At 45.4% G+C, this 20,023-nt stretch overlaps 1 protein-coding gene across 2 annotated transcripts in view; it reads right to left on the reverse strand.

Annotated features, from left to right (window-relative positions):
• Nucleotides 1-8,378: 8,378 nt before the first annotated feature.
• The window catches only part of TPCN2 (two pore segment channel 2), a 261,921-nt gene continuing 250,276 nt past the window's right edge, over nucleotides 8,379-20,023 (reverse strand). For both annotated transcript variants that reach the window (XM_085643579.1, XM_085643578.1), the window contains 2 exons: nucleotides 11,730-11,821; nucleotides 8,379-9,419 (listed from right to left, as the gene is read on the reverse strand). In XM_085643579.1, the coding sequence (XP_085499705.1) occupies nucleotides 9,341-9,419; nucleotides 11,730-11,821 (171 nt within the window). In that variant the 3' untranslated portion in view covers nucleotides 8,379-9,340. The remainder of the gene's footprint in view (nucleotides 9,420-11,729; nucleotides 11,822-20,023) is intronic.

Here is a 20,023-nt window from a genome sequence, read left to right on the forward strand (position 1 = left end):
GTTCAAAAGGTTATTGAACGGTTGTCAGGCACCAAGGTCAGTGCAATTAAGGTTATTTTTAAACCGGTGTGTACAGTGTACAGTGTTGTTTTTTGGAATTTTTGGATTAGTATGTGTTTTTTCTCTCCCTCGCTTTATAGAGTGCGTGTAATACATGGTCATCAGGTACGCTTATTTCTGGTTTCTCACACATACACACGTTCGTGTGTATTGTTTTATCACTTTGGGTGACTTTGCTTAAAAAGGGTATCGTTTAAGGATTTTCCAAGTTCTGATTTTAATCACACATTTTCAACAATTTGTATAAACATTATACCACGAAGAAATTAGATGCATTGTAGTAATTTATATGTCATTTATGAAATGCTGTAACCGTTGTCTGCACTGATGCAATTGATAGGATTGGATTTATTGTTGTACTTTTATCTTAATTTCAGATCTGCCCCTGAAGAAGGGCCACTACACGGCCCGAAATGCATTGGGCAAGCATGAACATAACTAAAATTTTGACCTATGTATAAATTACAATGAGCAAATGATTATTGTGATTCGAACAATAATTAAATGTTGGTTTGAAAAACTTATTATGTTGCTGTAAATATTGTTTGCAAAACGAAATTGTTTTTTGATGATTATTAGCCACAAAAAAAGCATTGTATATAAGGATAAACTGATAAAAATTTGCATTTAGCACCTAGGGAAGGTTGCTCCGTAGCAAGATCCTTTTTCTTGCAATATTTTTCATAAGTTCCAATTATACCTTACTTGTGACTTTAATATACAGAGTCCCTGGTCATGCCATCTCATTCGCTAAAGTGGTGGGGCTTTTACCACCATACATCATTAAAGCCTCTAATTTTACGATTCTAGGAGACTTTAATCATCACATTGTTGACTCCTCAGATGGTTTAGCAAAACAGTATTTGGAAGACCTGTCCTCTCTAAATCTCTCCCAACTCCAAGTGTGGAGAGGTGTGGCTCACTGGTTAGAGGCGGCAGACCCGTCAGCAGAGGACGGCCCGGGACCAGGGTTCGATTCCCGACGCGGCAGGGTCGTGGACCAGGGTCAGCGGGCTCGATAATTCTCGCCTCGGTGCCTACTCCAGTCAGGGACACTCGGCAACTCTGGGCATTAGCTTGCCTCATCTTCACAACGGCCCCCCCAGACCGCCGGAGATGCTTGGTCGCACCTTAGAGATACCCATTAGGGACCATCTCTCAGGGTGAGCCAGGACGGGTTCCCCAGCGGTCGAAGCGCGGAGATACTCCTCCGGGAGTCGATTCTAGCGCTATATAAACCCACAATTAAATTAAGTCGTTTTGTAAGCCACTCATGCAGCTGAGCACAATATTAGATTTGATATTTTCTAATTTGGGAAATATCAGCCACAAAACTTCGCAACCTTGCATGTGTTCAAAACATAAGGTGTGGCTGTTTTTCCTTCTTGTTTAGTCACAGAGAAGCCGTACGATTAGAGAGACTATAGCACCAGGTCAAAGACACCGAATTCAACCCAATCTTAGTCACTAATTGGCCATTGCTGGCTGGCGGTGTAGCCAATCCCGGATTTGCAGGTCCAGGGATCCCAGTCCCGGATGGTGTTGCTTAATAAGGTTATGGAGGTCAATCAATTTACGTAGGGTTCACTCGAGGAACTGGACCTCTCTAGCCTCTAAACTGTTACTGTAAGAAATGCTTGTGAGTGTAATCCCCTCCTCCTCATTATTGATTAAATATATACGAGGAGATCCCAAATCCTTTTTTGCAGAGCTCTTTTTTTATTGTTATTTTTTTTTTTATATTTGTTTTCTTGGTGTTTGAGGAGGTTAAGTACAGGTATAGTGTCCTTGTAATCAAGGTATTCCTAACAGCACATAACTAAAGCTGCACCAGCTGACACATGTTTCGCCCATAGGGGTCAATTAGACCTGGGCTTTCTCAAGGCTGAAAGATATCAATTGTGCAGAGTCAGTCATTGGTGTTATCCGGGCTAACTATAGCCTGACACCAAGTGAGAAGTTGTGACAATTGCGTGCGTAAAAGTAATCCAAGGTGGGATTTTGTGCACTAAGTGTGTTTTAAAGTGACAAAGGTGAGAGTAGAGAGTGGAAGACTCAAATCTTATGTCCAGTTCCAGGTAGCTTTTGTTCAGAGCCAATAGTGCCATTCGTTGTCTTTGTAAAGACCATTCTCCATTCTCCACTGTGCCAAAACAGATAATCAGAGTACTTTCTTGTTGGCATAGCCTTCGCTAAAGGTTGCCACCTCTTGCTGGCTGGCGATGTAAAGGTTGAAACTAAAACTTACCAGGATTGGAGTTCCTCTGCCCTCAATGTGCTAGCCCGGCTGGGGAACAAAAAAACAAAAACAAAAAACTCTTCTCAGAGCTTGTCCACTCCTTGGTTTAACCAAAATCTTTTATCACTAAATAGATATTGTTGCTAATTAGAAAGAAAATGGTGTGCCACTCTCAGTGATGCAGAGAAAAAGTATTTCCATACAACTAAATAAAAAAAATACTATGAGTAAATCAAAGTTGCGAAATCCATCTTCCATGGAATCCTTAGAGAGTCTGCAAAACATTTCTCTAGAAAGGTATTCGCCACAGTAAAATCCATGATCCATCCGAGGAGATTACTCATTCTCAATGCTCATTCTTTCCACCCACTGCTCCTTTGATCCTCCCAATGAGCTCCTTCCAAAGCCAGCAGCAGTCCTGGGTCCACAGTACTACTACATCCCCAATTTTAGGGAGTTTGATCAGGCAAGCAAACTAGTATCTGGAAGGCATTTTAGCAGATTTTTCTGTATTTCAGGCATGTTATGTCAAAGTAGGAATAAACTAATATTTTGTCTAGTCGTAGTATTAAATATTTTGCCATGATGTGTGGTCTACTTTCATAGATCACTATCACAAGAGATATAGATAGTGCCTATGTCAAGTAATGAACAATGTTTCCTATTTATTTTTTTAGATTTATCTTTCTGTAACCTCAGAAGCTTGCAAGAATCTCTTAGGTTGAATTAAGCAGAAGTTCTTGCTCATCTGATGTAATAATGGTGAAATAAGTGGAAGAAGACACTTTCGTTATTGTGATGGTGTTGTGTTCCCATCAGAGGATGCAGGATTTGATAACCTTGTGCAAAGCCTCGTACTTCCATCTTGAGGAGAACATGCAAAGTGTGCATGACTGTTTGGCCGGTCCAAGACGGCTCGCCTAATACGCTCTTATAGTGTGCTTACCACTCCTTCCCTTGGCCCCTGCTCTAGCTAGCCCAGTCCCGCCCTTAGGCAGAAATGGAAAATAAAATAACATTGCGTTTGTTTGTTTTTAAACTGCATGCAGAGCAGTGGGACTGCACTCCTCCACATTAACGGAACAGGCCACCACTGCTTGCACAAGGTCAAATGCAACAAAAAACTGTACCAGACAATCATTCCCACAGTTCCAATTGACTACCTGTAGATCTCAAGTGCCGGCAGAGAATTATGAGAGATGGATACTTTTTCATGTTCCAAGGTAGGTGTCCCAGCCAGCGGAAGCGGTAGAGAACAATTGTACAGATGCAAACATCCACCACTACTGCAGAGATGTAATGGAAACTGGCTACGAGCGGGATATATCAGGCAGCCTACAGTTACTAATTATTAATTAGCTAAGTAGAAGAAGTTTTTTTAGACTTCTTTATGGAGAAATTAAGCACCTTGAGTAGAACCATGCATGGTAAAAATATAAAAAATACAATGGTTGTACGACTTCGAGATGAAGCCTAGACTTGAAACAAAACAATTTACAAAACAATTTATTGGCATGTCTTTCGCTGGCATAGACCTATATGAAATAGCATACATAGCCCTTTACCTGCCAGTACTTCAAGATTAAAGATTATGTATTCTGCTGTGAGAGCCATGGCTCAAGAACCTAGTGCAACTCCTAAAGACAGACATCTAGACCAGTAGCAGAAACAAGCATTGATAAAGGTCTCACTCAAGTGAAGAAGCAGCACGGAGCTTGGGCGGGTGGGAGGGTTTGAAGAAGCAGCACGGAGCTTGGGCGGGTGGGAGGGTTTGAAGAAGCAGCACGGAGCTTGGGCGGGTGGGAGGGTTTGAAGAAGCAGCACGGAGCTTGGGCAGGTGGGAGGGTTTGAAGAAGCAGCACGGAGCTTGGGCGGGTGGGAGGGTTTGAAGAAGCAGCACGGAGCTTGGGCGGGTGGGAGGGTTTGAAGAAGCAGCACGGAGCTTGGGCGGGTGGGAGGGTGGGAGGGTTTGAAGAAGCAGCACGGAGCTTGGGCGGGTGGGAGGGTTTGAAGAAGCAGCACGGAGCTTGGGCGGGTGGGAGGGTTTGAAGAAGCAGCACGGAGCTTGGGCGGGTGGGAGGGTTTGAAGAAGCAGCACGGAGATTGGGCGGGTGGGAGGGTTTGAAGAAGCAGCACGGAGATTGGGCGGGTGGGAGTGTTTGAAGAAGCAGCACGGAGATTGGGCGGGTGGGAGGGTTTGACGAAGCAGCACGGAGATTGGGCGGGTGGGAGGGTTTGACGAAGCAGCACGGAGATTGGGCGGGTGGGAGGGTTTGACGAAGCAGCACGGAGATTGGGCGGGTGGGAGGGTTTGACGAAGCAGCACGGAGATTGGGCGGGTGGGAGGGTTTGAAGAAGCAGCACGGAGATTGGGCGGGTGGGAGGGTTTGAAGAAGCAGCACGGAGATTGGGCGGGTGGGAGGGTTTGAAGAAGCAGCACGGAGATTGGGCGGGTGGGAGGGTTTGAAGAAGCAGCACGGAGATTGGGCGGGTGGGAGGGTTTGAAGAAGCAGCACGGAGATTGGGCGGGTGGGAGGGTTTGAAGAAGCAGCACGGAGATTGGGCGGGTGGGAGGGTTTGAAGAAGCAGCACGGAGATTGGGCGGGTGGGAGGGTTTGAAGAAGCAGCACGGAGATTGGGCGGGTGGGAGGGTTTGAAGAAGGGAGATTGGGCGGGTGGGAGGGTTTGAAGAAGGGAGATTGGGCGGGTGGGAGGGTTTGAAGAAGGGAGATTGGGCGGGTGGGAGGGTTTGAAGAAGCAGCACGGAGATTGGGCGGGTGGGAGGGTTTGAAGAAGCAGCACGGAGATTGGGCGGGTGGGAGGGTTTGAAGAAGCAGCACGGAGATTGGGCGGGTGGGAGGGTTTGAAGAAGCAGCACGGAGATTGGGCGGGTGGGAGGGTTTGAAGAAGCAGCACGGAGATTGGGCGGGTGGGAGGGTTTGAAGAAGCAGCACGGAGATTGGGCGGGTGGGAGGGTTTGAAGAAGCAGCACGGAGATTGGGCGGGTGGGAGGGTTTGAAGAAGCAGCATGGAGATTGGGCGGGTGGGAGGGTTTGAAGAAGCAGCACGGAGATTGGGCGGGTGGGAGGGTTTGAAGAAGCAGCACGGAGATTGGGCGGGTGGGAGGGTTTGAAGCAGCAGCACGGAGATTGGGCGGGTGGGAGGGTTTGAAGCAGCAGCACGGAGATTGGGCGGGTGGGAGGGTTTGAAGCAGCAGCACGGAGATTGGGCGGGTGGGAGGGTTTGAAGCAGCAGCACGGAGATTGGGCGGGTGGGAGGGAGGGTTTGAAGCAGCAGCACGGAGATTGGGCGGGTGGGAGGGAGGGTTTGAAGCAGCAGCACGGAGATTGGGCGGGTGGGAGGGTTTGAAGCAGCAGCACGGAGATTGGGCGGGTGGGAGGGTTTGAAGCAGCAGCACGGAGATTGGGCGGGTGGGAGGGTTTGAAGCAGCAGCACGGAGATTGGGCGGGTGGGAGGGTTTGAAGCAGCAGCACGGAGATTGGGCGGGTGGGAGGGTTTGAAGCAGCAGCACGGAGATTGGGCGGGTGGGAGGGTTTGAAGAAGCAGCACGGAGATTGGGCGGGTGGGAGGGTTTGAAGAAGCAGCACGGAGATTGGGCGGGTGGGAGGGTTTGAAGAAGCAGCACGGAGATTGGGCGGGTGGGAGGATTTGAAGAAGCAGCACGGAGATTGGGCGGGTGGGAGGGTTTGAAGAAGCAGCACGGAGATTGGGCGGGTGGGAGGGTTTGAAGAAGCAGCACGGAGATTGGGCGGGTGGGAGGGTTTGAAGAAGCAGCACGGAGATTGGGCGGGTGGGAGGGTTTGAAGAAGCAGCACGGAGATTGGGCGGGTGGGAGGGTTTGAATCAGCAGCACGGAGATTGGGCGGGTGGGAGGGTTTGAATCAGCAGCACGGAGATTGGGCGGGTGGGAAGGTTTGAATCAGCAGCACGGAGATTGGGCGGGTGGGAGGGTTTGAATCAGCAGCACGGAGATTGGGCGGGTGGGAGGGTTTGAATCAGCAGCACGGAGATTGGGCGGGTGGGAGGGTTTGAATCAGCAGCACGGAGATTGGGCGGGTGGGAGGGTTTGAATCAGCAGCACGGAGATTGGGCGGGTGGGAGGGTTTGAATCAGCAGCACGGAGATTGGGCGGGTGGGAGGGTTTGAATCAGCAGCACGGAGATTGGGCGGGTGGGAGGGTTTGAAGCAGCAGCACGGAGATTGGGCGGGTGGGAGGGTTTGAAGCAGCAGCACGGAGATTGGGCGGGTGGGAGGGTTTGAAGCAGCAGCACGGAGATTGGGCGGGTTTGAAGCAGCAGCACGGAGATTGGGTGGGTGGGAGGGTTTGAAGCAGCAGCACGGAGATTGGGTGGGTGGGAGGGTTTGAAGCAGCAGCACGGAGATTGGGTGGGTGGGAGGGTTTGAAGCAGCAGCACGGAGATTGGGTGGGTGGGAGGGTTTGAAGCAGCAGCACGGCGATTGGGCGGGTGGGAGGGTTTGAAGCAGCAGCACGGAGATTGGGCGGGTTTGAAGCAGCAGCACGGAGATTGGGCGGGTTTGAAGAAGCAGCACGGAGATTGGGCGGGTTTGAAGAAGCAGCACGGAGATTGGGCGGGTTTGAAGAAGCAGCACGGAGATTGGGAGGGTTTGAAGAAGCAGCACGGAGATTAGGAGGGTTTGAAGAAGCAGCACGGAGATTGGGAGGGTTTGAAGAAGCAGCACGGAGATTGGGAGGGTTTGAAGAAGCAGCACGGAGATAGGGAGGGTTTAAAGAAGCAGCACGGAGATTGGGCGGGTGGGAGGGTTTGAAGAAGCAGCACGGAGATTGGGCGGGTGGGAGGGTTTGAAGAAGCAGTACGGAGATTGGGCGGGTGGGAGGGTTTGAAGAAGCAGCACGGAGATTGGGCGGGTGGGAGGGTTTGAAGAAGCAGCACGGAGATTGGGCAGGTGGGAGGGTTTGAAGGAGCAGCACGGAGATTGGGCGGGTGGGAGGGTTTGAAGAAGCAGCACGGAGATTGGGCAGGTGGGAGGGTTTGAAGAAGCAGCACGGAGATTGGGCGGGTGGGAGGGAGGGAGGGTTTGAAGAAGCAGCAAGGAGATATTTCTGAAGAAGCAACACAGTGATTGGGCAGGTGGGAGGGTTTGAACAAACAACATGAAGACTGGGCAGTGGGAGGGTTTGAAGTAGTAACACAGAGATTGGGCAGGGGAGGGTTGGAAGATGCAACATTGAGATTGGGTGGCTGGACATAATAGGGAAAGAAGAAATAGTACCTGAATCACAGTGCAAGCAGCCGATGGACACTAATCAAAAAGAAGCAATCTGTGATTGGTCCATGCTTCACAGAAAGAAAAGTAAGTGATGCCCAGCACGCGTAGGCCAATTAGAAGGCAGCAAAGTAGAGTGACAATTAATTCAATGAATAGTAAGCAATGGGCAGGCTCCAAGCAATTTATTGTAAACACCCCTCGCAGTGACAGTTTCAGCAGGCAACACCTAAAAATCACAGGGAGCAGGGTTAAAATCTAGTTGTATGGCTGAAACCAGGGTTAAACTCAAGGTGTTAATTCATAAGGCCATTGAAAGTCAAATCATAAAACTTAATCCATAAGCCCATGCCAGTCTCGAAGTCTAGCCAGGTAAAGATCAGAACACAGACTCCGATACTGCCTTAATTCCTCAACAGTTCGAAATCTTGGCTCATAGTTTCCCATAATGTGATCAGACGTCTAAAGCTAGACTTCAGGGAGCAAAGAGGAAATGGAAGGTTTGACTTACAGCTAGGGAAGGCTAACTAGGTGGTGCACTTAACTGCAGCAGTGCCGTCACCAAATACTGTTTCCAGAAAAGCACTTGTAGACCATCATTTAAACAAGGTAGCATCACATCAGTGAATCAAATGTACTGCAACAGCTAAATATACATTGTAACTAAGCTTGACCTGTGGAAAACAAATAGGCAGATTTACCCTTACAAGTCAATGGGATATGGTAACAGCTAGTAAGGGAGCAAAGTATGCAAGTGGCATGCCTACACCACCCTGAGCATTCTTGGGACTGAAAGAAGTATTGTCTCACAGTGTAAAAAATATAATTTTATTGATCTCAGAGGGACTACATGTCATATCAGTAAGTTCTTCAGGCTGAAGTGGTGTAAGATGAATTAGATAGTGTTAAACTAGGCTGACATCTTGAACCAAGATTTTTGGGATTATAGGACTGCAGGTATAACCTATCCTCTCCACATTTCATTCTAGGATATGTAGCAAAGTGGGTTTTAATTAAAGTTGTAGCCCCTGAATCCAGGAAGACTGGAAAACTCTGCCCATAATGATCAGTGACTACATAAAATGGTAACATATTTCCTTTCAAGATGAAGTAAGCCAGTCTAATGAACATTTCTAAAACCAACATATACAGACACAGAGGTATCTGTTTCGATTGCCCCACCCATGTGTAAAAGGTCATCACTAGTAGTGAGACTTATAGCGAAACATGTGAATTCTTAAAGTGGTTAGAATACATTTCAAAGGTAAAGTGCTTTATAATTGCAATACTGTAGACCCCTAGTAAATATGCACATGCAGTCTTTAAAAAATGAGAGGCACTAATTGTAACATTTTAAAAATAAAACCTAGGACATCTGTACACCTAAAACAGGTAGCATTCTTCCTAATGCCAGAGGAATTCCCAAAAAAGTAAAAACAGCAGCATTGTATCCCCAGCCGAAAATGTCCACTAAAATTAATAGTATTGAAGTTCGTAATTCTAAAATTAGATGGTATCCAAATGAGCATCAGTGAGCTTCTGAATGCAAACCAGGTGGTTCCTGTTCCTCCTATTCACCACCACAGAAGGATGATGGATTTGGTTGGTTTGGTGGGTTTGCAAGATACAAGCCCAGCCAAACACTGTGTCCATTGTTTCAGGTTTGCTTCCCAGAAAGCACAGAAATCACTGCCTTTTGAAATCTGAATTCCCTTCCGCACTTCATTTCTGCGCCCAGCCCTGCACCACCAACGGGCGAGCATCTTCTGGAGGTCACCGCGACAGATGGAGGTGTGGGTGATGATGAAGCTGGTCCATTAGCTCTTCCTCCGTTGGTTCTTCTAGATCCTCCCTAGAAGTGGATACAGTTGAAGTGAAAACATTAAATAGTTTGCATGTGTCTGTATATGCAGGGTTTAGGTAAAGAAAATCATAGTTCCCAATGCTTAATCAAATCCGTGCCTCATTTTCATTCCAATCGAACCTACTTCGAGGTAGATAATGTCCACAGATCTTGTCACTGTACACTATTCCATTTCTATCATACTGAACTTCAATTATTATTGTTATCTGGGGTCAAATAAGTAATTTGTTGTAGAATCTCTTTGTTCGGCTAGTCCCCATCTCAATCTTCTTTTTTATCACAAGGAACTTGAAAAGAGATGACTGGTCAACTCACTTCCCGGTTATCCTAAGCGGTGTGAAATGCTAACGGGTTACATTTATACTGTATGGGAGCTGCTTTTCCAGTTTGCCTATTCACAGAGCACTTTCTCACACAGGGATCTCTCGCATGTCCCCTTCATAAGTGAACTCCCTTCTGAAATGTCTGACAATTTTAAATGAGACTTTGAATCCCTAACTCTGCATCCTTCAATTTTGACGGTGTTCGGTTACTAGAACCATTCTGGTTTCACAGACACCCCAAACCACATCCATCACAGAGTCTTCTAAATCTACTGAACACTGAAACCCTCTTACTGAACCCAGGGTAGGTGTCTTACCTCGTTAGAAAGTGCACCCCTTGGTTTGGTGAGGGTACTCGTAACCTCTGTGCATGGAACTTTATTTCCTTAACACAAGTGGGGTTCCACAACCTTTCCATTTATTGGACCACGGTGCTCCATATCAAACATTAGATTTACTGTTGTGTCTTCTTGCAAACAGTTTACTGTTTTCAGCATGGCAGCCTTTTCTTTTACTAGTGATTATGTGACTGATGTACACATCAGCATGTCTGACTGACCAGTTTCTGCAGTGAAAGCATTACATTTGATACCATTTGCAGACTCTGCGTGACACTACGTTGGTCCTATGGAGTTTTATACTCCCAGGGAGCACTCGGAGACAATCTATTCATTCATTCGCCCATTCAACCTAGCAATGGCATGTTGTAGCTCACCTGAAGTCCTGAGATTTGAGAGTTTACCTCTCACTTGAGGGATTCACTGTCCTCAGGTATGTCCTACTTGTTTGGACAGGATACCAGGAACATGCAACCCCTCCTATGCTAACCATAAGAAGGGCCCGGGCGAGGCTTGAAGCCAACCACTGCTATGGAATATATTCTCAGGAGAAAATCCTACCCAGGAGAACTGTACAGCACAGCGAGTTCCTGATATCCTCCTTCTATGCCTCCCACACTGCGATTAACGCAGCTAAATGCCAACAACAGCCTCAGAATTGTAATTAGACATCACTGGCTTAGTTAGGTGGAGTTACAGGATGAGGCCACTGCACATCAACAATTCTGCACATCTAAACAGTCACTACCTGAAAGAGAAACACGCATTCTTAGTAACAGACCAGCTGCCACAGGCACATAAGCATAACTAAAAAAAGAAAAGAAAAAATAAATCTCACTTAACCTTTCAGTAGTGGGCCAAGTTACCTCTGTATCCACATCCAGTTTCGGCCGCCTTAGAATGCTCTGCAAGGTGTTTCAATGGCCAAACACATTGACACATAGGCCATGCTTATTAGCCAATTAGATTACGGCAACACTTGGTACGTAGGCATCCCTGACTATCTCTTACGGAGAATCATTAAAAACACTGCAGCTGAACTGATCATAAGTCTTCAGACACACATCTGTGATTCCCCAACTCAAGGCCTTCCACTAGATATCTATGCATAAACGTGCTCTTTGCAAACTACTGTGTCACACACGCAAAAGGTACTCTACAACGGCCCTCTATACCTAAATAGATTATGGTTCAGTAGACCAACCAGAGTGCTCCGCTCACCACTGAGTGACTGGAATTGGTTCCAAGCATCCACAATGCAAGAACTGGAAGGCTTCCTTTTTCCTTCCTAGCGGCATACAGCTCCCTCTTGAATGGACTATATTTCCACATCTTCAAATCGTAGTTAAAAACTCGCCTTTTCTGATTTCCTTATATGGGTCTTCCCAATTTACATGTTCTGCTCTAGTTTTTATACAATAATATGTTCCAAGCATTAGGCTACGCCTTACTGGGGGAGTAGGCGTTATATAAATGAATATAACATAACAAGTATGCAAAGATGGGACAAGAATGGCTTGATAAGCCCTGTATGAATAGTCCCTGAAGGGCATACATGAAGGATAATGTTCACTCAGAAGAGATTTTACAGTGAAGAATGAAGAGCTGTTGAATTTCCATTAACACAGGATACCTACCTGAACATGTACTGAACAGTCATGTGATACTCGTAGTGCTGGGACTCTGTGAGGGAGTGTCGCTGGTTGCGGTCCCATTTGTGGATGAAATTCTAGAACAGAAAAGAAAACCGTGTTACCATGAGCAAATGAATATGCAGATTTTTGCATATAACTGTAATAAAGTGACTCCGGATCCAACTGTGAATATTTTGGGCATTTATTAAGAGAAGATTAGCGAGGTGGCAGCAGCTCACTCAGCAGCACGAGACACTTCATGCATAAGACAGGTGAAATCATACAAACATAACATTTTTAGACCTACTACACATTACAGAAGAAATTCTTGGATGCTAAATTTATTCTGCAGAGCAACACTAGGGTAAAGACCACTAGGTAATTTGCTATACATAAGTGAGATCGCAGAAGTCCAATGTTCTCCTCCCCAACTCACAGGGGTGGCTCCTCCCTTAAGGGCGGAGTAGCGTCGCCCCACTGCTTCTCGCAGTGCGAGAAGCAGAAACATAAAATGGTAATAACTTCCCGTTATTACCATTTTATCTTTAGTTGTGGGCGAGTGGGCAGGGCTGCTCTGCGAGCAGGGGAGGAGTGGTATGCCCACTCCTGAGGGCGCAATGACTGTTTGGTAGGCCCTTTGGGGCCACCCATACCAGTCATGCGTACTCTGCTGTTTCTCCATGCAGGCTGCAAAGCAGCCTGCATGGAAAATATGGCCTCCCTGTAAGCCCCCAGCTGGGCGGTGTCGCCACCAATCCCAACACTGCCATTGCAGCATTGTGATTGGCTTAGGGAAGGGAGGTTGCCTGCTTCCTGTTCCTGCCAGAGGCAGGATAGCAGGAGCCGAAAAAACATGGGACACGGCCGGCGGACAGATACATTTTTCATTCATTATTAAACCCCCCTGCCCCTCCCCGTGTGAGCCTCCCCACTCCCTGCCCCTCCCCCCGTGATTAATGCCAGCCTAGACTGTAAACTCATATCCTTCCTATCGGTTCTCCATAATTCATATAGCCATCGTCGTATCACAACCCACCAAGTCACATGTAGAGACTCACAAGCATTTTTGAACGTCTTTCGTGGATCTCCAACAAGCAGCACAATCTACAGGTAATATTAAACGGCTTTTCAGCAATCAAATAGTGCATAGCATGGCGGTTTCTGAAACAGAGTAATATTTACCAATAGGAAACCCGCCATCCAAATGCCACTCTTCCCAAAGTAATTAACACCAGCCTGAAAAAAGCCCTGGATTTTTCCTGAATTTGAAGAACAAGGTACTTACCTTTGGAAATGCTTTTCCTGGTGTATATAATATCTAACTGCATATTACTTACCTTTTGACTCTGGAATAATTTTTCTGAAAATCGCTTCCAATCGCAGATAGATGGTACCATTGGGCTCCATGGCAGCCTCGTCCCACCTCCAGATACAAAAGGTGTAGAGCCATATGTATGTGCCACTGCAGCACACTGAAATCTATTTACAAATGAAGCATACCGCACCAAGACGTGGAGCATCACTGTCAGACAGAAAATTGTGACAGTGTGCAGAATCTAACATGGAACCCTATGATTGAATTCCACTCCACCCAACAGAGAAGGGATGGTTGTAAAGAATCTGCAGTTCCAGTATCAACCATCAAAAGCACCACAGAAGGGAAATAACTTGTTCTTCTGATGGATGCTTCCAACTGCAGAATGATCACTTGTATTATTTTTTTTTAATTCTCTAAATACTAGAGTCCCTGGCGAGGAGAGGGGGAAAGGGTGCTACTCCAGTTACTTCTTGGCACCCAAGAAACCTGAAGGCTCAGGATGATTTTGGACCTTTGATTCCTGGATAGGATGCTGTCTTTGGACTGAAGAATGTATACTTTCATTTACCTAACCTGCGGTCTCAGAGAAGTGTCTTCTACTTCTTTGTGAGCCAAAGGAGTGGGCTGTATGCCAGTTGTCTCTGAACCACTCCAACTCTGAATCTCAATTGCTCCCAAACAGCTTGCAGCCATCTAAAAGCATATCCATAAGGTATGCCTGTACATCACCCGAAATGTGCGTGGTGTGCATCCATGACACAGCCAACAGTACATGCTGTGCCAACCAGCCAACAAAACGTACTTGCCATGTCCTGTCCATCTGGTTGAATGAATTTAGGAGAGCAGGAGGATTTCAATAGCAATATCCCAGAAGGCATTACTGTATCTCCCCAACAAGCAGGATTGTGAAGACACATTGGTTATGCCATGGACTGGGCTAAACAAAAGGGTAGTAGGGTGTGATACTGGAAGGAGCACAGAGCCACAGGAGCAGTACCCTACCATCTTCAAGTTGTATTCCACAAAGGACTCAGATTGTTTTTCAGAGGCAGGTCACACAAAGTGTGCACACTTCATAACTTACTTAAAGGTGGGCTAGTCTGTTAGACTACCCCAGAAGTATTCATTTGTACACACTTCAAAGCTATCCCAGCATTATCCCTGCTTTTGGGAAACACCAATGAACGAGAACAAAGCAGAGAATCTGCATCAGAAATAGCTCTTTGGATTGCATGAAAACATCTCATGCTGAATCCCTGTGACACATGGGTCGTCAAACCTGCAGGAAGCAATGGCTGCAGACTCTGCGGTCCGCTAGAAGCCTGTGGGTTTTTGAAGTGGACTTACCCTATACCCATCCACTGGACTCATTTCCCGGAGATCTGAAAAGTGCTGGAGAGAGTCTGATGGACAATGATTTATGGAGAACCTATCAAGACATCAGCAACTGTGGAGACTGTCATGAATGCTAAAACATCATAACAAAAACTTTTAAACCTTTTCTAAAAGATGTAGCATGTTTCCAGTCCGACATAGCAATGCTCTACCTTGCCTGCTTATGTCATCAACCAAGCATGGTCAGTGCTAGAATACTGCAGAATCTTTGTGAGGAGGCACCTGCATCCAACTCACTATGCCTTTACAGTGGCAGAAGCGGATCCAAGCGCCATGACTCTACCTTCTTGGCACTACACTATTTCATGACAGACACTATCACCTGACTGTATTCATCACTCACTAAAGGTTCTACAACTAAGTACCCAGGTTGAACTTGCTGGGTACAACTACCAACTGAGGTGACACGTGTGTTATTATCCACTTCCCTATCAATTGTTCTGAATTTAATTACAAGACCAGAAGCTACCATTGTGCAATAACTTTTATTGCTGCCCGACATGCAGCCCTTTAAAGAACATGCATTACATCATAAGTAAAACTTTCCATAAAACATACAAAAAATAACATAGCAACAATGTAACTAAGCATCGCCCTCTTTTATTGCCTGCTCCTTTCAGTTAAGTACGCTCAACTTGTAGCACTAAGATTTATCATTATTTATTTTAGGAATAACCTTTTACCTTACAGGCTTACAAGGTAAGTGATCGTTCTTTCCTATTTATGTAGTTACCCCTCCAATTTCTGGTCGGGTCTCTACTCCCTTTATACCTTAATTTAAACATTTTTTGAATGAAATTATAGCCCATCTAACAGACAACACTGTTCCTGTATGCTTTTTTTGTTTCATAATTTTTTTATTGAGTGTAAATTTAATATGCATAGAAACCATGCATAAATACAGAAAATCAAAATATCATGGAATTGATATAATGTATTAATTAAAAGGAAATGCTTGAATATTAAAGGGAAGAGAATTATAAAGAGGGGAATAAATTCAGTCCATGGGGGAAAAAATGAATAACACGAATTTAAAATTAAAAGAGGGAGGGGAATGCGATAGAGAAATCCAAAATGAATAAACAGTCAGAGAATATGCATATGTATATAAATAGGTAAACGAGAAAGGGTATAAGGAGGGGGAAAAAAGAGTAGACTCCTAGCCCGGATAGAATAGGAATATAGAAAAAAAGAGGAAAGCGAAGACATAGGATTAAAGAGGTATGGGGGAAGTGGAAGGAATATAGGGATCATGGAGAAAAGGAACCCATACCTGCTGGAAGATTTCCTCTTGATCCTGTAATTTATATAGAATACGTTCTTGGGAAGCCATTTGAATCATTGCTACCATCCATTCTTCCGGGGAGGGAGGACTAGATGATTTAATGCTAACTTAACTTCTACTCATAATTGGCTTACTCATATTTGGCCTAACTCGCCTTTTCAATCAACCATTCTTCCATTAAACTGCACCTTTCTTTTCACGCTCCCAAAACACTCTACTCTGAGTCGAGCGAAGGGCACACTCACCTGACGCCAGCCCGCCTCTGATCTGCTTTCCCCAATATAGGGGACAGCTGACGAGGCTCCAGCGAGCACCCGCGACCGGAGACGCAGAGGGAGCTTACCCGACATGGGGAAGAGCAGACGAGGCTCCGGTGAGCGCAGACAAAACTTTCCCTGACTTGAGGAACAACTATCGAGTCTCCGCTGAGCGCCTGCTGCCTAATGGCGCATACGAAGCTAGAAATCAGGGCTAAGAGACGGACACAGCCCCGGGCACGCCCAGGTTGAATTCGGCTTCGGTACACGCCCATGACAGCTCGTGCTAGGCAGAGTCTCGGAGGCACTCCCTTTTTCTCTATTAAAAATCAAGTTTTTCACTTCCCCTTCATGTTTGAAGTGACGTAAAAAAAAGAAAGGACTCCGAGCCCTTTATCTGTTACACACATTTTGTTGCTAAGGCAACAGATCGAGCCAGAGTTAAGCAACCGTTTTTTCAACTCACAGATTCTGTTTTTTGAAGGAGTTGCTCATTTCTCGCAGGTATAATAATATATATATATATATATATACACAAAAAAAATAGGAGTTATTAGACGATCCTTTGTGCTTTTAATACCGTTTCAATTACAATATACCCCTCAACCTACATCTTTTAATACCTTATCAGCCTCTAGATCGTTCTGGCCAAACAATGTCAGATAATGAGACAGAGGGGACTTCAAGCATACCCCTTGAGTGAATGCTGATAAATTACCTTGAAAAAGAATTTAAATCCTCACTGAAAGAGTCAGTGGAGGCTGCCCTTAGCAAAAGGAAAAGACTACTGTAAAGAGGACCCAATATCCCTCTCAGAGGAAGAGACTCCCTCCAGAAAAGAAGGTAAGATTCTGGATATTTATTTTTTTACTAATATACCCTTTAATAATGAGAGCCAGCGCGCTACAATAGAGAGAGAACATACTTCAGGTAGCCTGTACGCTACAAGTGACCTTGGTACCCATAGCGGTACAATAAACCAGAGCAGCCTTTAAGCAATAAGCCCAGGTGTCCACCGTGACACAAAAAGACCAAGTGACCTTTATGGCACCAAGGACCCGGAAGGGGTGGAAATGTTGTATCCGAATAAGATCACACACCCAAGGGGGTCACATTGGTGGCCCATGGACCACGTATCAAAATGTATAAAACACTGCATCAGCAGTTCCCTTGAAAAGGAGACGCGAAATTTAATGAGGGCCGAGTGCCCTAGAGCCTTCTAGGGCAACAAAGCAGGGATGGCTCCATATTTTGACCCTGAATTAATGACAATGCCAAGACAAAGTATTAGACATTTTGGGCCCTCTTGCAAGAATTTTACATCTGACAGAGGTAGCTTCACTTAAAGACACACTTGTTGATGCCGAACTACTCTGTGGTGGAAGCCAACATGCACTATGTCTCTTGGGAAATGCTAACGCTGGCCTATCGGTGGATCGTAGAAGAGCCATACTCATGAGGATAAACCCTAAGCTCTCACAAAGAACCTAAGGGTGACTCAAATGGTATACACTTTGGAGAAAATTTCATTAAAACCCTCGGCAAGTACGTGTCAACCTTCTCAGCCTTTAGCAGGGCTCAGTCTAATATGAGACGGATGTTCGGCACCAGAGCTCGAGGAGGCAGATTGTAAGGAAGTGGACACCAAGGTAAGAGTCCCAATCCCTACTGGTTCTTCCCTTTTAAAGGTAGGGGGAAGGTTATGCCTCTTCAGTAGAATTTGGCGCCTAATAACAAACGATCCTTGGATACTCAATACCATAAAAGGGTACAAGATAGAATTTACTCGCACACCAAATGAAAAACAACAACCCAGAGAGTTGACCTTGGATGAAGAGCAATCAGCCTTAGTAGAATCAGAGGTGATCCAGATGTTACAGAAAGGGGCCTTTCGCCAGGTCCTAAAACCAAACGATGGGTTCACGAGTACACTTTTTTTAGTAAAGAAAAAGGACAAGGGCTAGAGGCCAGTAATACATTTAAAACAGCTAAACACCTTATCAGTATACAGACATTTCAAGATGGAAGGTATCCATCTTCTGACAGATACTTTACAAGAAAAAGATTGGCTTGTGAAATTGGACCTCAGAGATGCATATTTCACAATATACTACCACTCACAAAAATACTTACGTTTCTAATGGAAGGGAACAATTTATCAATTCTGCCGTCTTCCCTTCGGCTTCTCATCAGCCCCTTGGTGCTTCACCAAAATTCTAAGACCTATAGTAGCCTTTTTCAGACAAGGGGGTGTTCGAATTCTAATTTATCTAGACGATATGTTGATAATGTCACAGAGTCAGAAGAAATGGTTAATACATATGAAGTGGACAATAGACATTTTGGAGGGACTAGGATTCATTATCAATACAGAAAAATCCATAACAACTCCTACACAGAATCTAGAGTTCCTAGGGTTTCAGGTGAAAACCATCACGAGCCAATTCAATTACCCCTGAAACAATTGCCCAAAATAAAGAAGGAAGTAGCTTATATCCTATCAAAGGATACTCGTTAGCAGGAGTGGTTGGCCTTCTGTACTCTTCTATCCAGGCCGTTTCCACAGGCCCCTTACACTACAGGGTCTTACAGACACTAAAATCCTTGGGTTTAAGGAAGGGTCTGCGGTACTCAGATAAGATTCCTTTGTCTCAAGAGGCACGAGAGGATCTCCTGTGGTGATGGAAAAATCTGGACAATTGGAATGGGAAGGCAATCTTCGGCAATGTCCCAGATAGTGGAATCAGATGCAAGCAACTTAGGATGGGGTGCAAGACTAGATATGACAGAGACAGGAGGAAATGGTCTCAAGATGAACGTTTGTTTCACATAGATTGTCAAGAGATGATGGCTGGCTTGAACGCACTGATGAGTGTCAAGTCCTCCATAAGGAACAGTGTAGTACTCTTAAGACTAGACAACTTTACAGCTGTGTCCTATATCAATCGCCTAGGGGGCGCAAGGTCAAAAGTACTCTCAAACATGGCCAAGAAAATTTGGTATTGTTGGACCCAGAAGATTTTGCTGAAAGCAGAATTCATTCCTAGTCACCAGATAATAAGAGCAGATTGGAACTCAAGGTTTCTAAGGGACTCTAGGGATTGGACACTAAACCCCCAAATCTTCCAAAACATTCTGAATCTTTGGGGGCCTATTCAGGTGGATCTGTTTGCCAGCAGATTAACTTATCAAGTGGAACATTATTTCAGCTGAAGACCAGATCCCAAAGCCATGGGAGTAGATGCCCTACTTCAAGCCTGGGACATGAAGAACTGCTATGCCTTCTCCCGTTCGCTTTAATACAGAGTATTACTGAAAATTCGGAGATGTAAATACATCATACTGGGATACACAAGTATGGTTCCCCGGGGTCTTGTAACTAGCAGTAGACATCCCATGCTTAATTCCAGGGAATTTAGACCTTCTCCTGGGCCAAGAAGGGGAACAACATCCTCTCTTACAAGACGGAATCATGAACCTTCATGTTTGGAGGATTTCAGACGATCAAGTGGATACTCATGCATTTCATGAGAGGTTAAAATCTTAATGGATGAGTCATGGGCACCAGGAACAAGGAAACTTATACACAGGTGTATGGAAAAAATGGTCTAGTTGGTGCCTGTAAAGCGATTTGTATCTCGTGGATGCTCCTATAATCTATATAGCCAATTTCTTGCCAGAATTATTTAGATCAGGCTTATGCTACCAAACTGTTAACTGCTGTGGATCAGGGATTTCAGCAGGTCACTCACTGATAAACCAGTTCTCTGTTGGTAGCGATCCTTTGATACGCAGAGTAACGAAAGGGATAAAGACTTGGACGTCCTCCCAGGGCTAAATATCAGTCCCTATGGAAGGTTAATCCTATCTTTGACTTATTCATGTACTGGCCTGACAACCCTTACCTCTCAAAAAAACAGTCGTCTATGAAACTAGCTACTCTACTCTGCCTTATATCTTTCAGAAGAGTATCTGAGGTTAGAGCATTAGAAATCTGCAGAAGGCATTATTCTCCAGACAGAGTCCATTTTGACATTTGTAA

Source organism: Triturus cristatus, chromosome 3_1 (genome assembly GCF_964204655.1).
Source record: "Triturus cristatus chromosome 3_1, aTriCri1.1, whole genome shotgun sequence".
Classification (NCBI taxonomy): Eukaryota; Metazoa; Chordata; class Amphibia; order Caudata; family Salamandridae; genus Triturus; species Triturus cristatus.